At 45.3% G+C, this 19378-nt stretch overlaps 1 protein-coding gene across 7 annotated transcripts in view; it reads right to left on the reverse strand.

Annotated features, from left to right (window-relative positions):
- pacsin1b (protein kinase C and casein kinase substrate in neurons 1b) overlaps positions 1 to 19378 on the reverse strand; it is a 472183-nt gene that overhangs the window by 174165 nt on the left and 278640 nt on the right. For 4 of the 7 annotated variants that reach the window (XM_072480514.1, XM_072480512.1, XM_072480518.1 and 1 more), the window contains exon 2: positions 16209 to 16330. The exons of 1 other annotated variant lie outside the window; for it this stretch is intronic. In XM_072480514.1, coding sequence (XP_072336615.1) covers positions 16209 to 16268 — 60 coding nt within the window. In that variant the 5' untranslated portion in view covers positions 16269 to 16330. Of the gene's footprint in view, positions 1 to 16208; positions 16331 to 16536; positions 16673 to 19378 lie in introns of those variants that run through there. 2 more of the 7 variants (XM_072480513.1, XM_072480516.1) reach the window with 2 other exon arrangements.

Here is a 19378-nt window from a genome sequence, read left to right on the forward strand (position 1 = left end):
ATCAAGAAAGTGAAAGTGAAAATCGCTTATTGTCACAAGTAGGCTTCAAATGAAGTTAAGTTTTGTCCTCAAAATCGCATTTATAGTTTTGAAATGCCTTTGAAGTTTTGAGGGTTTTATTTTTTCATTTGCCAGTACTTCCTTACATATAACACCCATGGGCTTTGCATCCTGATTTTGAGTGGCACAATTAATAACCCACACGCAAAGGATTATCATTATATTGGTTTGTTCCTGTTTTCTGTTTCTTCTTCATGGGTTGTTCATCAGAGGCCCTGGAGTTCAGACCAGCATTGCTGGCAGCTGCAAAATGGAAGAATCTCTCTAGCTCCCAGACCATGTGACATCAGTATATGTGACGTAAGACCTGCTCTCTGCCGCCACTCCAGGCAAGAAGATTCGAGCGATTAAAAAAAGAACTTAATTTGTGTTGAAAAAACTCTGCTCCTGGGTTAAGGCGCTGATGTCAGGTGGAGGCATTCTGGGCTCCGGGCCTGAGCACTGCTGAGGGGCACGCATGCACTGGACGGCCGGCGTTCTGAAAGCAGGTCGCAGCCGGCATTTTTAAAACAGGCCCGGCTGTTGGGCAATCAGGAACGCTATGACACATGGCCCCACGACCTTCCCGACACCCGCCCTCAACCCACACGCGGGTCGATGCTCTTGAGTTTGAAAATGACTGGTCTATCCCTTTGAAGGACTGCCCTACAAATCCTCGAGGACAATGTCCACTTCCCGGCCCTCTAAAAAAAATTTAAGAAGTAAACCTGCAGACTCTGGACCAAAAAGACATATCATGGCATTATGTTCATTTAATTTTTCATGAAAATTTAGTGTACCCAATTCTTTTTTTTCCAGTTATGGGGCAATTTAGCGTTGCCAATTCACCTACCCTGCATATCCTTTTGGATTGTGAGGGTGAGACCGACGCAGACATGTGGAGAATGTGCAAACTCCACAAGGACAATGACCCAGGGCTGGGATCGAACCTGGGTTCATGGCTCTGTGAAACAGCAGTGCTAACCACTGTGCCACCATATTGCCCTCAAAATAGTCACCTTGATTGACTGGACCCTGCCCGTTAAGGACAGGGGAAGGTTATCCCATCTTTGCAGGTCAGTCTTGACTTTACCTACCAGACTAGTATAATTAAGTTTACAAAGTCAGACCCAATCCCGAGCCACTTGGATATCCAGATATCTAAAGCTGGAACCAGCCATATAAAATGGTAGTACTCCTAGCTTGGCTCCCCTCCCCGGGGAGGGTTCACCAGAAAACACACTCCTTTTAAAGTTTAGCTTATATCCTGAAAAAGCATCTCAGTAATTCCATTATATCACATATGGTGGGAACCGGGTCAGTCACGTAAAGTAAAAGGTCATCAGCATACACGGACATCCTATGCTTCAAACCTCCCCTACTTATCACTCTCTACTTACCCAAAACCCTCTTCGCCAATGCAAACAAGAGGGGGGTGGGGGAATAGGGAACCCTCAGCTCGTTCACCTATTTAGCTGAAAGTACCCCGAGCTCGTGGTATTGGTGCAAACACTAGCACGGGAGCTTTGTACAACAGGCATATCCAAGACACAAACTTGGGCCCCAGCATGATTTCTCCAAAACCATAAAAAGATACCCCCATTCTACTCTATCAAATGTCTCTATGGTGTCCAACGATACAATTACCTCTGGATCGGGTCCCTATGATAGGGAAAGCACCACATTCAGCAATCCCAGCACATTGGAAGACAATTGCCGGCCTTTGTCAAATCCTGTCTGATCTTCCCCAATCACCTGAGGAAGGCATGGCTCCAACTCAGCGCTAGCACTTTGGCCAATATCGTGGCTTCCACGTTAAGTCATGAAATAAGTGATATGATCCGCATTCCACAGGGTCCTTGTCCTTTTTCAATAGAAGTGAAATCAATGCAGGTGGCACGGTGGCACAATGGTTAGCAGTGCTGCCTCACGGCTCCAGGGTCACAGGTTCAATTATGACCTTGGGTGACTGTCTGTGTGGAGTCTGTACTTTCTCCCCATGTCAGTGTGGGTTTCCTCCGGGTGTTCCGGTTTCCTCCCATAGTCCAAAGATGTGCAGGTTAGGTGGATTGGCTATGCTAAATTGCCCCTTAGTGACCAAAGGTTAGGTGGGGTTGCTGGGTTACGGGGATGGGGTGGAAGCGTGGGCTTAGGTAGGGTGCTCTTTCCAATGGTCGGTGCAGACCCAATGGTCCGAATGGCCTCCTTCAGCACTGTCCATTCTATGATCTATGATTCTATTCCTGCATTAGTGTCGCAGGCAAGGAGCGTGGTTGACTCTTAGATGATCTCTGAAATTGTCAAGCAAGGGCAATTAGGGATGGGTAATACAGCCTGACCCAGTTAGCAATGCCCACATCCCATAAAAAAAGAAAAACCGCATCTGGAGGACCATCAACTTGGTGAAAGAGACTCTTTGGGCTGTGCAAAATGTTCTGTGCAGAGTTGTACTTGACCAGGTGTCGCAGACTGGCACATTCCAAGGTCCAGGCTACATGATGCAGGGACACACTAAAGCTTGGTGCAGCTGACAAAGAGGTACAATGGGGAAGAGCCACAGTCTAAGGTTTTCCAGTCAGACTACACCAAGGGACTGCAAACTGGGCATGTTTGACAGGTAATTAATCTTGTAAACATTAACTGTAATTCAAATGCAGTGAGTAACATACAGCATTGCACAAAAAAATGGGTTGGTTTGCACATTATGTAATGGTCATGTCGTCATTTTGGGAAAAAAACATTATTCCTGTGGAAAGAAGGGAAGGCCAGCATCTGAAATAAAACAGGGGTGGTTGGAAATAGCTTAAGTGAGCAGCAGGAATCTGATGCCTTGAAGCTAGTGCTGCAAATTCAATTATCTCTTTTGGCATGCCATATTAAACTGCTGACTCCCATATTCCGATTTCCCCTGTACAGCACTCCTTATCCCAATCGACCTTGCAGCTCCATCCATTCCTCTTGCTTGAGGCATCTCCTCACATCCCCATTTGAGCATCCAAAACTGACATTCAGTCGAAATGAGACATCTCACACCCATCCCTCTCAGTCACTCTTCATAAATGTTGTAATTCTCTCCTCCTCTCAGATATCTTCATTTTCTCTTCTTGCAAAAAAGTGAGAAATACTCTGGGGAGAGGCAGAAACCTGGGGAATGGCCCTCCTTAAGTCATCATGACCAATGAGGAGGAGATGGCCAAGGGGATCAGGCAGAGTCGCCTGGCTATTGGCGATGGAGAGTTGGGAGAGTCTCCTTCACACCTGGTGACAGATTATATATCATTCTGCCACATGGCGCAGAACAGTCAATGAAGTTTGATGCGCTGTCATTAACTGAATTGGTTCATTTGCACAATGACGACTTTGAACCTTGCCTCCATTTTATTCCTCTCCCATAGGTCCAAGCTTGACATAGGAGCTGGTGCAAGGGGGCGAGGAAGACTCCCTAGAGGAGATTGTTGAGGGAGTACCAATAGACCATTCATGCACGCCCTCCACCATTGCAGATAAGCACACTGGAGAAAGACTGAAGACCGGTTTTAACATCAGTGTCATGGTGTCTCAGGCCTTCAAGCTGATATCCACCTTCACAAAAGGACTGGCCAATCCGCATGAAGACACAGACACGGTGGACAAGTGAGTACAAGCTTTCCCTACTAACAATCTGCAAACTCCAGCTCTCAAATAAAGTCAGCAAGACTAGACTCCTGTGCCCAGAGCATCGGGTTAGAGGATCAACATCACAGACTAGTTTAACGAAAATTATGCTGAAATATCTTACCCCCTGGAACTAAAATGAGCAGCCTTTACTTCTGGCCAAGGTCACAAGGCAAGGAGGCAGCATTCCAACAGCTAAGCCGATACCCAATAGCTCAAAGCTGACACGCAAAGACAAATTCGAGAGATCCAACAATATTGCTGACTGCAATAACAAGCAAAGCTTTTTTGAAGCCACAGACTGTCCATCTACAGACTAAGGTCAAATGGACAAAATTCCCTTCACTCACGCGATAGTGTCTCACTTCTCAAAGATGGCCATTCCATCTGTGAACACTGTAAAGAACATCTTCAACAACCTAACCGTGAATCCACAGCAGCAGCTGATGCTTTAGGCTATCTCCCAATACCCCATGGTGGAATCTATGGATGAACCACCATTGATGGAACAGCTGCAACAAATAACCAAACTGATGAAAACCAACAAAGCTGGAGGTCGTAATGGTATTCCTGCTGAGATCTCCAAAGCTGACGAGCTTCTGTTTACATCAAGACCCCATGTACGTTTTCTGTAGATTTGAGAGGAACAATAACTCCCCTACCTCGACTTTAGGAATGCGACAATTGTAACTATCTTCAAGGTCAAGTCCTGCTGTGGAAACTGAATCGCCCACCTCCTGTGGCTGAGAAAATCCTTCCCGAGACTCTGCGGCATAAGGACTTCCAGAGGAATCCTGGTCTTTGTTCCCAGACCAATCCATGAAAAATGTTGAAAACGACACCAGGAGCTCTTCATTGCACATGGCTCAGTAATTCATGAGGTTCTGTAAATTGTGCTCCAGAGGATGTTCAAAAAATGTCATCACAATTCTGCAATTGCATCATGATAAGGCTGCAACTGTCCTGAATGGGAGATCTGAAACAGTCCCCTTCAAAATCTGGACCGGTGTCGAGCAAGGTTGCTTTGATAGCCCCCAGACTATATACAATCTACCTGGTAGTGGCTATTCACCTCAAACATCACCTGCCCTCTGGTGTGAGTATTAAATACTGCCCAGTTGGAAAAGTCAACCTATAGGTTGTCATTTTTGCTCCAAAACTAAACTGACCACCATGGACATGCATGATCTACACTGTGCGGATGACTGCAGTGTTGCTACCCACTCTGCACCAGATTGGCAAGCCCCGCAATCCGAAGAATGAGTGAATTGGTACAATGCAGAAGGAACCATTCGGCCCACTGTGTCCACACCAGCTCGCGTCATCTAATGCCCTCCTGAATACCTCGATTGAACCTGCCTCCACCACAGTTCCAGGCAGTGAATTCCAGACCTGAACCACTCACTGTGTGAAGAAGTGTTTTCTCACATCATATTTGCTTCTTTCGCAAAAAGTTTTAAATCTGTGCCCTCTCATTCTTGATCCTTTTACAAGCAGGAACGATTTCTCCCTATCTACTCTGTCCAGCCCCCTCATGGACGGCACGGTGGTACAATGGTAAGCCCTGCTGCCTCACATTGCCAGGGACCCAGGTTCAATTCCAGCCTTGGGTAACTGTCTGTGTTTACACATTCTCCCAGTGCCTGTATGGATATCCTCCAGATGTTCCGGTTTCCTCCCACAGTCCAAAAATGGTCAGATTAGGTGGATTGGCCATGCTAAATTGCCCCACAGTGTCCAGGATGTGTAGGTAAGGTTAAGGGGTCATTTGGATAGGGTGGAGTGCACTTTCAGAGGGTCGGTGCAAACCCGATGGGCTGAATGGCCTCCTTCTGCACTGTTGGAATTCTACAAATTTGAACATCTCTTTTGAATCTCCTCTTAGCTCTCTTCTCTCTAAGGAGAACAGCCCCACCCTTTCCAATCTATTCTCATAACTAAAGTTTCTCACCCCTGGGACCATTCTTGTAAATCTCTCCTGCACTCTCTCCAGTGTGTTCACATCCTTCCTCTAATGTGGTGCCCAGAACTGTACACAATACTCCAGCTGAGATCTAACTAGTGTTTTGTATAAGTTCAGTATAACCTCCTTGCTCTTGTACTCTTATGCCCCTATTAATAAAGCCTAGGAGATTATATGCTTTATTACCTGCTCTCTCACCTGCCTTGCCACCTTCAATGATCTATGCATAAATACACCCAATTTCCTCTACTCCGTCACTAAAGAGTTTTACCCCTTAGTTTATATTGTCTCTCATCCTACCTAACTTGTCCTTTTGATGTTCTACATCGTCTTCCTCACAGATTACAGTGCTTTTCAAGTTATATCAGGTTGCCAAGGTTGACATCTTGCCAAGGTCATCCCCACCCCCCCACTACTTGCCTTCAAACAACCATGCAACCTCAAACAAACCATTGTTTGCAGCAAACTACCCAGCCTTCAGAACAGTGACCACGACACCACACAACCCTGCCATGGCAATCTCTGCAAGACGTGCCACATCATCGACATGGATACCACCATTACATGTGAGAACACCACCCACCAGGTACGCGGTACATACTCGTGCGACTCGGCCAACGTTGTCTACCTCATACGTTGCAGGAAAGGATGCCCCGAAGCGTGGTACATTGTCGAGACCATGCAGACGCTGCGACAACGAATGAACGGACATCGCGCGACAATCACCAGGCATGAATGTTCCCTTCCAGTCGGGGAACACTTCAGCAGTCAAGGGCATTCAGCCTCTGATCTCCGGGTAAGCGTTGTCCAAGGCGGCCTTCAGGACACGCGACAATGCAGAATCGCCGAGCAGAAACTTATAGCCAAGTTCCGCACACATGAGTGCGGCCTCAACCGGGACCTGGGATTCATGTCGCATTACATTCATCCCTCACCATCTGGCCTGCGAAATCCTACCAACTGCCCTGGCTTGATACAATTCACACCTCTTTAACCTGGGGTTACCCCATCTCTGGATCTGTAAAGATTTAATCACCTGCTAATGCTCGCATTCCAAGCATTTTCTGGCATCTTTGAATCTGTCTATATATATGTTTCTGGAACATACCTCTTCATTCACCTGAGGAAGGAGCAGTGCTCCAAAAGCTTGTGATATCGAAACAAACCTGTTGGACTTTAACCTGGTGTTGTAAGACTTCTTATTGTGCTCACCCCAGTCCACGCCGGCATCTCCACATCATTTCAAGTTATATATCATCCGCAAACATTTAAAATTGTTCCCTGCACACCAAGGTCTAGATTATTAATATATATCAGGAAAATCAAGCGTCCCAATACCAATCCCAGGGGAACACCTGTGGAAACCTTCCTCCAGCTTGAAAATGTTAAATAATCCATAAATGCAAAAAATAGTAAAGAATTCAAAATTGCTACAATTTGAGCGCTCTCCAAACATACTCAAAACAAGGCACAGGGAGATTCAGACTTCCATTTGCCTGATATATTCCAAGCCTATAACTATGTGAATTGATGGGCAGCATGGTGACGCAGTGGTTAGCACTGCTGCCTCAAGGCGCCGAGGTCCCAGGTTCGATCGCGGCTCTGCGTCACTGTCCGTGTGGAGTTTGCAAATTCTCCCCATGTCTGTGTGAATTTCGTCCCCACAACCCAAAGATGTGCAGGGTCGGTGGATTGGCCATGCTAAATTGCCCATTAATTGGAAAAAAATGAATTGGGTACTCTAAATTTATTTAAAAAAAAGAAAATAACTGTGAATTGAAAAGGGCTAAGGCCTTAGCGGCCTGAATTTTCGGCCCAACATAAAACTGGGCACTTTAAATTAAACCCCAGTCAGTTCCAGGAAGGCCTGATGGAAATTCGAACTTCATCAAGTTCGAATACACTGAACACGGATAGACTGCCAGGACATGTCTAGGCCTGCCCTGTCAACAACACATCAGGAGATAATTTGGTCCTATTTATATGGATCGATTGTTTTGGGTTGCCCAGATAGAGCTAGACATTCTGGCACCCAGTTTTCCTGCCGTTACCATATATGGTGAGAGGTTACGTGCAAACAATAGATCTAGAGATGGACCCCTGGGGGTGGGTTCCTGATGTCCTGCAGAGCTGCCATCGGCAACACCGCTGGGTATTCTGACCCTGCCAGAGATCTCATTTACTGAATGTCAAAGAACTTTCTGGAAAGGCGGAAAGAGGGAGATAAAGATCTACCACCAGGACCCTCCCCAGCAAAGACTCGGCGCAGAGGTTAACAAAGAAGGTTGGACGACCGACCAGAGATGGAAGCAAGCAACGTTCGAGACCCACCTTTGCGGACAAAGACCCTGAGACAACAGAAACTCAGAAAATTGGACCGCAGCTTGACTGAGTTCATTGGCATGGGAAGTATTAAGAATCTTGGGGTTATTCATATTAGGGATAATTTGAGGGGGGAGGGGTGACTGTGTTTAATAATAAATATGATTGAAGAAACGTGTATTTGTCCTTTGTTAATCTCGCAAATAAGGGCACTTGGGTAAAACGTTTAAGTAATAAACTGACCAAAGTGTCTGAGGTTTTACAGACATTACCATGGGATAGAAAATACCCTTTCAGCAAAATAATTTCCAGTGAATGTTTGAGTTTCCCAGCACAATTCAGAGGCAGGATTCTCCGACCCCCCACCGGGTCGGAGAATGGCTGGGGCGGCAGCGTGAATCCGGCCCCCGCCGGCCGCCGACTTCTCCGGCACCGAAGATTTGGCGGGGACGGGAATCGCGCCGCGCCTGTCGGCGGGCCCCCCCCGGCGATTCTCCGGCCCGCGATGGGCCGAAGCCCCGCTGTTGTCATGCCAGTCCCGCCGGTGTGAATCAAGCCACCTACCTTACCGGCGGGACTGGCGGGGCGGGCGGGCTCCGGGGTCTTGGGGGGGGGGGGTGCGCGGGGCGATCTGGCCCCGGGGGGTGCCCCCACAGTGGCCTGGCCCGCGATCGGGGCCCACCGATTCGCGGGCGGGCCAGTGCCGTGGGGGCACTCTTTTCCTTTCGCCTTGGCCATAGCCTCCGCGATGGCCGATGCGGAAGTGACCCCCCCCTGCGGATGCGCAGGGATGACGTCAGCAGCCGCTGACGCTCCCGCGCATGCGCGGACTTCTGCCGACCGGCGGAGTCCCTTCGGCCCCGGCTGGCATGGCGCCAAAGGCCTTTCCTGCTGGAAGGCGGCACACCAACCACTTCGGCGAGGGCCTAGCCCCTCAAGGTGAGGGCTTGGCCCCTAAAGGTGCGGAGAAATCCGCACCTTTGGGGCGGCCCGACGCCGGAGTGGTTCACGCATCTCCATCCCGCTGGGATCCCCCGCCCCGCCGGGTAGGGGAGAATCCCGGCCCTGTTCTCTTCAACAGACTTCAAGCTGTACTTCTAATTCTTTGCAGTGAATACTGAATCAGCTTAATTAGGGCCTTTCCCCAAAATGCATCTTACTTCCTCTAAAGAGGCAGAGGATTTTTTGGAATAAGTGGCAGCTAGTTATACTAGCATAATGATCCCTGCCAATTATGGTGAAGTGCACTGTAAAGTCACCATTTGCTGGAGAAACATTTACTCAGCCTATGACCCACTTGCCATCTGCAATGATACTCCCTTAATGATTGCGAATCACAGATGACCTCTTTTCTTCTTAATGATTGAGAATTACAAATGACCGCTTTTCTTCTTAGCATACCTGCATTATTTTGTATAATGTATAAGCAAAACAAGTTTGACTGGGTAAGGTTTTCTTTACAAGACATATAAAAGAGATTAGAATGTAGGTTGAAGGCTGACATTTTTGAAGGAGTATTACATTGCTGAAGAAAGAGAGATAAGTCAAGGTTTATTTTGCACTCCCATCAGGACACTTCACAGAAATATCAGTATAAAGGGAAAAACAACAATTTATACTGTATGAGAAGAGAGTGCTGAGAGGTTGGCAAGTAGACTCTTTGGTAGAGGCACTGCTGTGGAGAATGCACCAGTTGATAGTGGCCAACAATTAACGGACCAGCATTGCTTGAAATTTAAACAAGGTAGCTTAACCCGTAAGCTTGAAAAGCTTCAACATGTCTTTTTTCAGCAATACTCAAGTTCTGTACAATGAAACAACTATGAGCATTGTTGGGGGCGGTGCAGTCCTTGAATAAAGATTTAACCCGCATCTCAGCTGGTTGCTCAGTGGTTCAGCTGAATGTCAAGATCATTTGACACTGTAGTGGCCAATATTCCTTCCTGAATCATAATGAGAAAAAAATAATTGGCACTTCAGGGCTATTCGCAGGACTATGCTGTGGATAAAATAGCTGTGTCATTTTGCCCACAAGTGAATGGACTACACTTTAAAGTAATTCCTAATTCTATAGATAAATGCAATATTTTATTAAATTTTTTGCCACAAGAATGGGTCTACACTTCAGGGCCGGGCCAGTGAAGATTGTAAGAGTACTACACATGGTGATGATCAGATTTATTGAAGAACCTTATTCAACAAATGCCACTTAAGAAATGAACAATTATAGATATCCATTGCCTGCTGGTGTTGCCCTTTAACAGTATGTGACCAGTGTTTATTCTTACTTGTATTTATAAATGTGGATGGAAACCCTTTGGGGCTTTATAAATGCAAGTTTTACAGAACAAGATGATTAAACTGAAGGAGAGGCTTGACACAACCAGAGTCTTGAGAGGTTGCTTTAGATTTTAGCAGAAAAGATTCAAAAGTAAAAGTTAGAACTTTTGCATCCTAATTATTGAATCCTGGTTTGGCATGTTGCTGGAGACAAATAGCCTTTTAAGAATTTTACATATCATAAGTTGCACTGTTTCTTGAAAATGAAAAAAATGAAAATCGCTTATTGTCACGAGTAGGCTTCAATGAAGTTACTGTGAAAAGCCCCTAGTTGTCACATTCCAGCGCCTGTTCGGGGGGGCTTGTACGGGAATTGAAACGTGCTGCTGGCCTGCCTTGGTCTGCTTTAAAAGCCAGCGATTTAGCCCAGTGAGCTAAACCAGCCCCTCTTCTTCAGCTTAAATATAAAGAAATGTGTACACATTTGGGGCGGGATTCTCCGCAATCGGCGCGATGTCCGCCGACTGCCGCCAAAAACGGCGCGAATCAGTCCGACATCGCGCCGCCCCAAAGGTGCGGAGACTAACCCTCACCTTGAGGGGCTAGGCCCGAGCCGGACTGATTTCCGCCCCGCCGGCTGGCGGGAAAGGCCTTTGATGCCCCGCCAGCTGGCGCGAAACTGACTTTGCCGGGCGGCGCATGCGCGGGAGCGTCAGCGGCCGCTCACGGCATCCCCGCGCATGCGCAGTGGAGGGGGTCTCTTCCGCCTCCGCCATGGTGGAGATCATGGCGAAGGCGGAAGGAAAAGAGTGCCCCACGGCACAGGCCCGCCCGCGGATCGGTGGGCCCCAATCGCGGGCCAGGCCACCGTGGGGGCACCCCCCGGGGCCAGATCACCCCGCGCCCCCCCTCAGGACCCCGGAGCCCGCCCGCGGCGCCATGTCCCGCCGTCCCAAAGGTGGTTCAATCCACGCCGGCGGGCGTGGCTTGACAGCGGCGGGATTTCGGCCCATCGCGGACCGGAGAATCGCCGGGGGATTCCCGCCGACCGGCACGGCGCGATTCCCGCCCCCGCCGAATCTCCGGTGGCGGAGAATTCACGACATGGCGGGGGCGGGATTCACGCCGGCCCCCGGCGATTCTCCGACCCGGTGGGGGGGTCGGAGAATCGCACCCTTGGTATCAATTATATGGCAACAAGCCCTCATGCAAAGTAAATCTATTACACTCAAATTTCTCTTTCATTATTGAAGCTATGACATTCACAGTACGGCACAAAACCAAAGTACAGATTGGAACTGAAGGACCACGGACATATGCAATATTCAGAAAAGCAAAGTCTGTTACGTGATTTGATGCAATATTTTAATGAAGAGCCATCTACACAGGTCATCACTTTGACAAGACAAAATGGTAGTGCAAGATTGTTTTTATTTATGAATTGTCACGCCTAAGGCATAGCATTGTAAGGTTTGGGGAATAGAACTCCTTTGTTCAGCATCAGCATAAAGTATTCCAAAGTTTGGTTCAGCACCACCAGATGTTAAGATAACCATGTGTCTTAGTCACAATCTGGAAGATGCATGCCCTACCGTACTGTGTGAATTGCTTCCTTTTCCCAAATCATTCACCATTACGGCTTTTCTCTTGAAGATTAACAGTTGCGTCAAATTTTGACCAGTTTCCAATAAAGCTGCACTCACTAGGAAGTCGACAGAAACAACCCAATCTCATTCCATGTGTTAACTTTACTGGCAAGTGACAACTTCAACTGCAATCTAAGCTGCAATCCAAAAGTTTCACTGTACTAGACCTTCAAATGCAAAAACCAAGACATCACATGGGAAAGAGTGAAGAAAAGGCCAATTAGCTCATTTCATTTATCCCTTCACCATCACTTCAGCTTAGCTCCCAGCTTGCACTTTGTCCCCTTTGAAACACTGCCTGCCTTCTATCTTCTTGCAATGGAGATTCTGGCCTATGCTTTTATCACTTAGACATTACTCTATTCGTCTCTAATGATTCATCTGGCTTCATATTTGCATCCTTCGTAAATTACACCTCATTCAGAATTATGTTCCTCATGTCCTTACTCATTTCAAGTCCGGCACTTTCATCCTCACCAAGCTCCAGAAACTCCGTGTCACTCCATATCAATTTCAAAGTCCTTTAATCTCACTTTCAATACCTCCATGGTCTCAGCCAACACTCTTTCAGATCCATGTCTTTTGCTTGTTTTTGTCACTGGCCTGTTCATCATTCCCATGTACTTTGTTCAATCATCGGTGGCCACATTGGAGGTACAAGCCATTGAAATGTGTTCCCAAACCCTCCGCAGCTTTGAGCTGTTCAGGAAACTATTCATCTCCCTGACATGTGTGGATTCTGTTCAACCATTCAATCCATTTTCTATTTGTGGAAGTCACAAATTAAGAAAGAAAAAGTCCCCATACCATAAAGTCTTTTTTTGTTGGTTGACCAGAACAAATAAACTGAATTTTCTGACCATTTCCAAGTAACCAATCTGGTTATCACAATTGCCATATTAACGCTACCCAAGCCAGATAAATATGCAATTCATATCAATTGGTGAAGTTATGAATACTACATCCAGTAAAACACAAATACCAACTCGTTTTGTGCTACAAATGCTAAAAGATATTGCAATGTTTTGGATGAATCAAAATGATAGGATTCAATAGTGGAGCTATTTCCTCAGTTGAGGGAATCCAACAACCTTCTGAACAAGGGAATACAAGACAAGTTAATGCAATCTGGCCTTCACTCCTAACACACAATTAACACATACATCACCAACAAAATTCTCAAATAATGGTTCACCTGGAAGACAAAATGTATCTACACTGTCATAACACCTCATGCTATTGACATGTTAATGCATTGTTGATGGAGCACAGGCTTGGTGCTAAATCTACAATGTTGGGAGCAATATTTTACTGTTGCTATTTTCATTAATATTAATATGAACATGGGGAAGTACAAAAGTGAAGTGCAGATTACACTGCTAAATTCACCACCTACATTCACCTCACCTCACTCTCTATCTGCTCAATTCAAACATAACGGAGTATAAATATTAGGCTTCTCTTGTTCCCACAGGAACCTTTGGAGGCTGCCATTAATCCTCTATTTGAGATGAATGATGGGACAACATTTTAATTAGGGAAGATGAACTTGTACATAATATTAGAGGCACAGTATGCAGGTAGTTGAAAGACATGGGACCTTCTTGATCCCTTTCAAAATAATGAAAAGAAAAATCTTCAAGGCAAAAGATAAATTAAAATAAGGAGCTGTGGCTTATGCTTTTTTAAAAATTCATTCACGGGATGTGGACATCACTGGCTAGGTCCAACATTTATTGCCCATATGAGAAATATGCATTTGTAATCTTGCATTAGCCATTTTAAATTGTTCCAATATTTTGTTATTGAGATGTTCAGGTTTGCCTCTCTTCTCTCAAATTGCAGTGTAATGTCAGTGTAGCCTGCAACATAGAGGAACAACAGGAGTCCTTCACTCCAGTAGGACATTCTAAATATAGTCTGTTCTTCACTATGTGTCATGTTAACTAATAATGTACTAAACACTGAGAAACACATCTCGATAACTTTAATTTCACAAGTGAATATATTTTACTGAAGGACCTTGGATTTTATAGAAAACGGACCTGATATCGGACCCAATAGTCACATCGTCAGGGAGGATATTATTCAAAGTCCTCGCAGTCATCTCAAGGTGGTCACTAGCAGAGGGCTGGGAGGAGGCAATGCCATTCTCTCAGCTGGTACAATATATGACACAAAAGTTTTTCATTGAGAGAAAACCATTCAAAAAGATCAAAAACAAGATATGAAGGGGATAACACCTTTGGAATAAAATGTCATTTGGATTTGCTTTTGTGGAGGAGATCAATGAATAATTACACATTTAATTTACTTATTATTTTTCCAGCTGTACATAGGATTCTGGGTTAACTACTGTGTTTCATATAAGGGAAGGGGAGAGATAGCTCACCCAGAAGATGATTACAATCCAAAAAGGCATTGTGTGAAAATGCCACTTGCATGCCACATCCAGTTTTTAAAAAAGACCTTCGCACAGCCCCATTTATAGGATTCCTCAAACACGCTCTATGTCTCAGCCTATGTCCAATACTTAACAGTTCAGGAGCTAAAATTAGCAAAGCAATACACAAGAAAACAAAAAAAGGATCCGCATCATAGGGCAAATGCTATTTACAGTACATAGTGTACAGTGATGCTCACATTGAATTACATCACACTACCACATTAAATGGGTACTTGGATGGAATTTTCCTTTTCTTGTCCTTGTCCTGCCACCTCTCTCCCCACATTGTGGAGACCCCCGATTCCCAGTCAGAACCTGTACATTCACTATACTTCTGAGAAAGGCACTGTACTTTTAACAGTTTGGTACTGAAGGACAGTTATAGAACTGTGTTTTGAAATTACCACAGAATTTTATTTTGCAGCGTTGTCCAAATCATTTATCGTTGCATTGATCCATTTGGGGAGAGCTACAAATCAAAATATCCCATTTATATTGATAATCCAATTTGCTTGTTTTAAGTTAAAGCATCGGAGGAGAAGTTTGAAAACCTGTAGCTGAGCGGAGTAATAGCAAAGGTGAAGTGTACAGCCCACCCTCATGAAGAACGAGATTAGTGGCAGGCAGAGCGCAGGGTGAGTGGCTTCTCGCAGGGCATAAGCAAGATACTTTAAGTATGGAGAGGGTGGGTAACGCCAAGGGACCCGATAAAACAAACATTAAAAGCAATACCAGTGGAGATCTGCAGCAGGGAAAGACTGAGGGAGTATATAGAACGTGTAAAGCTAGGAAGTGTGATAGAATAGAAAATACCATCGTTAATAACCAGGCACAGCCTCCTCTGATGGCCACTTCTCTCCATAGTCAAATCTAAATACTTCTAGATACAGGGGGTCTTTGGTTCAAGAGCTAATAATACTCAGCCAGTATGTTATTTGAGGTTCTAAAATGGACTTCAACATTGTGGAGCTGACTGGAAGGGAGAGAAGAGATTGATTAAAGCACACACAACCCGGGTTCTCACTTCCCCCTGATGGTTGCCCAATGACACTGGATAAATAGAGCAAGGGCAGAGAGAATCTGGCTCAGCTAAGATCGTCTCAGTGCAGATTAAATAGCTTACTGACACTCCGCCTCCAAGCTCATAGAAAGAATAGCCACTTGAGTAAGGGGCTGGAGGGCTACAAACCACAGAGGATATCTCAGTAAAGATCAGCACCTTGAAGGAGAGAAGATAGGCATACCGCTGTGCTTTGTAAGACAACATTACATTCCAAATACTTCACTCATCCTTCCACAGGAATTGTTTTTAAAAAGCAAGTTCTGATAAAATCCACTGCACTCAAGCATTTACCAAAGTACTTATTCTCAATGAGTAATTTTAAAAACACAAACCATTTAACGGACATCCTGAGCCACCATAATAGGTGTACTTTCGGTTTGAAATGTCTTTAGGTGAATACATATTATACTCAGGCCATACACAGCTAAATAGCAGGTTATGTCACAAATAGACACAGTGGTTAGTAGGTTCTAACTCATACTGAACTGAAATAACAGCGCAATATCATACGTAGTTTCATTAATCATTTAAGTAAAGCTGCAGCACATTTTCTGCAATGCACACAACCTGCCCTAACACATCATCGCAATTTCCGATTAATAAATAGTACCCTTAACAGCACTCGACCGTGTATAAAGCATCAGAATCCATCAGCCCTTATCAAACAACAATTTACCAATGCAGCTTGCAATAAGGAAACTACTGCAAAATTTACTTTGAAATAATCAGGCTTGGTTAAGTCATTTATCTGGCAATATTCTCATCTTCCAAAGTATAGCAAGAAAGTTGCAGTACCTCCCAGAAACTGTCAGTCGTTTCCTCTAATCCACTGGATTCATCGTAAGAGCCTGACATCTTCTACACGACAGCAAGACCTTGAATTATCTGCACGTTACTGAGCTTCAAATCTTCATGCACTGCAGAGAAGAAAATGGCCCAAGCATTACAGAAAGCCTCATGCATTCAACCAAACCGTCACTGCGAACCTTCGCAGCTCAATACCCTCAACCCTTTTAGCCACCACACAACTGTAACCTCAAGAACACTGCATCAATAGAGCTGGACTGGGACAGAAAATAAATGTCAAATTGAAAAATGTATTTAAAAAAACAAACAAGCAAACCTCATCTTACAGAAATCCCCTTGATGGTTTTGTTAATAGCTAAACCATAATTCCTACTTGGCCTATTCTGTGAGTTTGTGCGATAGAGGCTGTAAATTAGTGCCGAGGATTAATCTCTGCCTGGGCATTAGTTGAGCTCCATCCCTCAGAGGACATGTGACAGCCTGCACAGTTTGGCTACACAGGTTCACGGGCCCCAGCAGCAGAAGAATTTCAACTATACAGGTTCGGGGCAGCAGCATTCGGGGCAGTTTAGTGTACATAATGCAGCCGCAGGGATTCCAGTGACATAACTGCTACATGAACAGCTGAAGGGATTTATTTTTCCTTCATCACAGGTTGGCATAGCCAGTTTGCGAGCCTAAAGACAGGCAAAACATGCAATATTTTATAGGGTTGCAAGATTTTGACTGCATAAGATTTAGTGAAAACACAATCTAGACTTTTAGTTCAAAATTTAACATTTTAAAAAGGTGATAATGCAATGAAAATATTATAGAATTCAATAAATTAAAATGGAGATAAATGATCTTTAAATTCCCAACATGTCAACCAAATACATAATTTGTTGGACAGTTACCTACAGTTTTGAGTGAATTAATACATCCTTAAGACTATATCCAAATGGCCCATTTGCGATGAAAGGCAGATTTTCAAGCCTTTGTGTGGAGTATTAACACAATTCTGAAACATCTTCATATTCAGGTGAATTGTTAATGGTTGTGGTTTCCAAACACATCAACATTTTATGAAGAGCAAGGTCCCACAAATGACAGCAAGATGAAGGACCAGAACATGTATTTCAGTTGGTATTGGTTGTGAATATCAGAACTCCCTATCCTTTAAATATTGGGATACAGCAGAAACATTTTATTTGCGTAAATATTTTCACCTTTGTTTCTTTCTCCGTCTCTCGCCCCATATCTCTATATGTTTAGATGTCTTCCCCATCATCCGACTTTCTATTTGAAGAGTTGCTGTGGACATAGCTGCAACAATCTTCATAATCCCCTAACAGGAAGCAGATTCCTGAAGGAGGCACTAATCCTGCCAGTTCCTGTACCTCTCACATGAGGGATAAGGGGCCGAATTTCCAAGCAGATGCAGGGGTGGGACTGGAGGCGGATATGCCACCAATTTTCTGCCTATGGTGAGGGATTCTGTCTGCCGTTACAGTCCCACTTGCAGGCTATTTTGAGGGAGGTTACATGGAAATGGCGACAGGGGAGGAGACAGCTACACTCACCTGCTAGCTACAGATAGCCAATTAAATTGCCAATTAAAGGCATTGATCTGTTTCTCCCTGGGGCCAAAGCCCAGCTGATGAATAAACGTATTCAACAATGACAACATTCAATTAACCCCCTCTACCCCACCCCCGACAGAGGCCAAAGCTGTGACCACAAATCATACTGTGGGGGAGTGCCTCCCCAATGATGTGGCAGCTCTAGAGCTCCAACCTACACCAACACCATTAACCTGTGATGGTAGGGTTATTGATCATTCAGTGTTGGACTGCCTCTTATGAAAGGACTCCGGATCCCATTAAGTCTCATGGCATCAGGTCAAACACAGGCAAGTAAACCTCCGGCTGATTACCACGTACTGTTCCTCCTCAACTGATGAAGCTGTACACCTCCATGTTGAATACCACTTGGAAGAAGCAGAGGGTGGTAAGGGCTCAGAATGTATTCTGGAAAGGGGAACTTTAATGTCTGTCACCAAGAGTGGCTTGGTAGCATTGCAACGGACTGAGCCCTAACGGACATTGCTGCTATACAGGGTCTGTGGCAGGTGGTGAGGGAACCACATACCAGACCTCATCCTCACCAACCTGCATGCCGCAGATGCATCTGCGCATGGCAGTATTGGTAGGAGTGACCACTGTACAATCATTGTGGGGACAAAATCCTATCCTCACAATGGGTATACTCTCCATCGCGTTTGTGTGTCACTACCATAATGTTAAATGGCATAGATTTCGAACAGATCTAAAAACTGCAGACCGGGCAACCACAGAAGTGCTGTGGGCCATCAGCAGCCGCAGAATTGTACTCAACCACAATCTGTAACCTCAGGATCCGACTCCTCTCCCACTCTACCATTACCAACAAACCAGGGGATCAACCCTAGCTGAATGAGGAGTGCAGGAGGGCAAGCCAGGAGCCATATCAGACAAACCTAAAAAGGTGTCAACCTGGCGAAGCTACAACACAAGACTACTTGCATGCCAAACAGCCCAAGTACTGACAGAGCTAAGTGATTCCACAACCACTGGATAAGATCTAAGCTCTGCAATCCTGCCACATCCAGCCGTGAATGGTGGTGTAAATTAAACAAGTCACATAAGTGCCAGCCAATGACAATCTCCAACGAGATTGTCCCCTGACATTCAATGGATTAGCATGGATAGGTCCGCCATTATCAGCATTCTGGAGGTTACCACTGAACAGAAACTTAACTGGACTAGCCATATAAATATTGTGGCTACAAGAGATAGGTCAGAGGCTTGGAATCCTGTGAGTAACTCATCTCCAGACTCCCCAAAGCCTGCCCGCAATCTACAATGGCACTTGTCAGGGTGAATGCAGCTCCACCAACAATCAAGAAGCTTGACACCATCGAGGACAAAGCAGCCCGCTTGATTCGTACCCCATCCACAAACATTCACTCCCTCCACCGTCTACGTAAAGTAGCAGCACTGTATAGCAGCTACAGGATGCACTACAAGAACTCTACAAGGCTTCTTAGACAGTACCTTCCAAATCCAGAACCACTGTCGTCTAGAAGGGTGGGGGTTTCCAAACTGGGTTCTGCGGAACCCCTGCAGAGGTTCCGTGGC

The sequence above is a fragment of the Scyliorhinus torazame genome, chromosome 17 (genome assembly GCF_047496885.1).
Source record: "Scyliorhinus torazame isolate Kashiwa2021f chromosome 17, sScyTor2.1, whole genome shotgun sequence".
Lineage (NCBI taxonomy): Eukaryota > Metazoa > Chordata > Chondrichthyes > Carcharhiniformes > Scyliorhinidae > Scyliorhinus > Scyliorhinus torazame.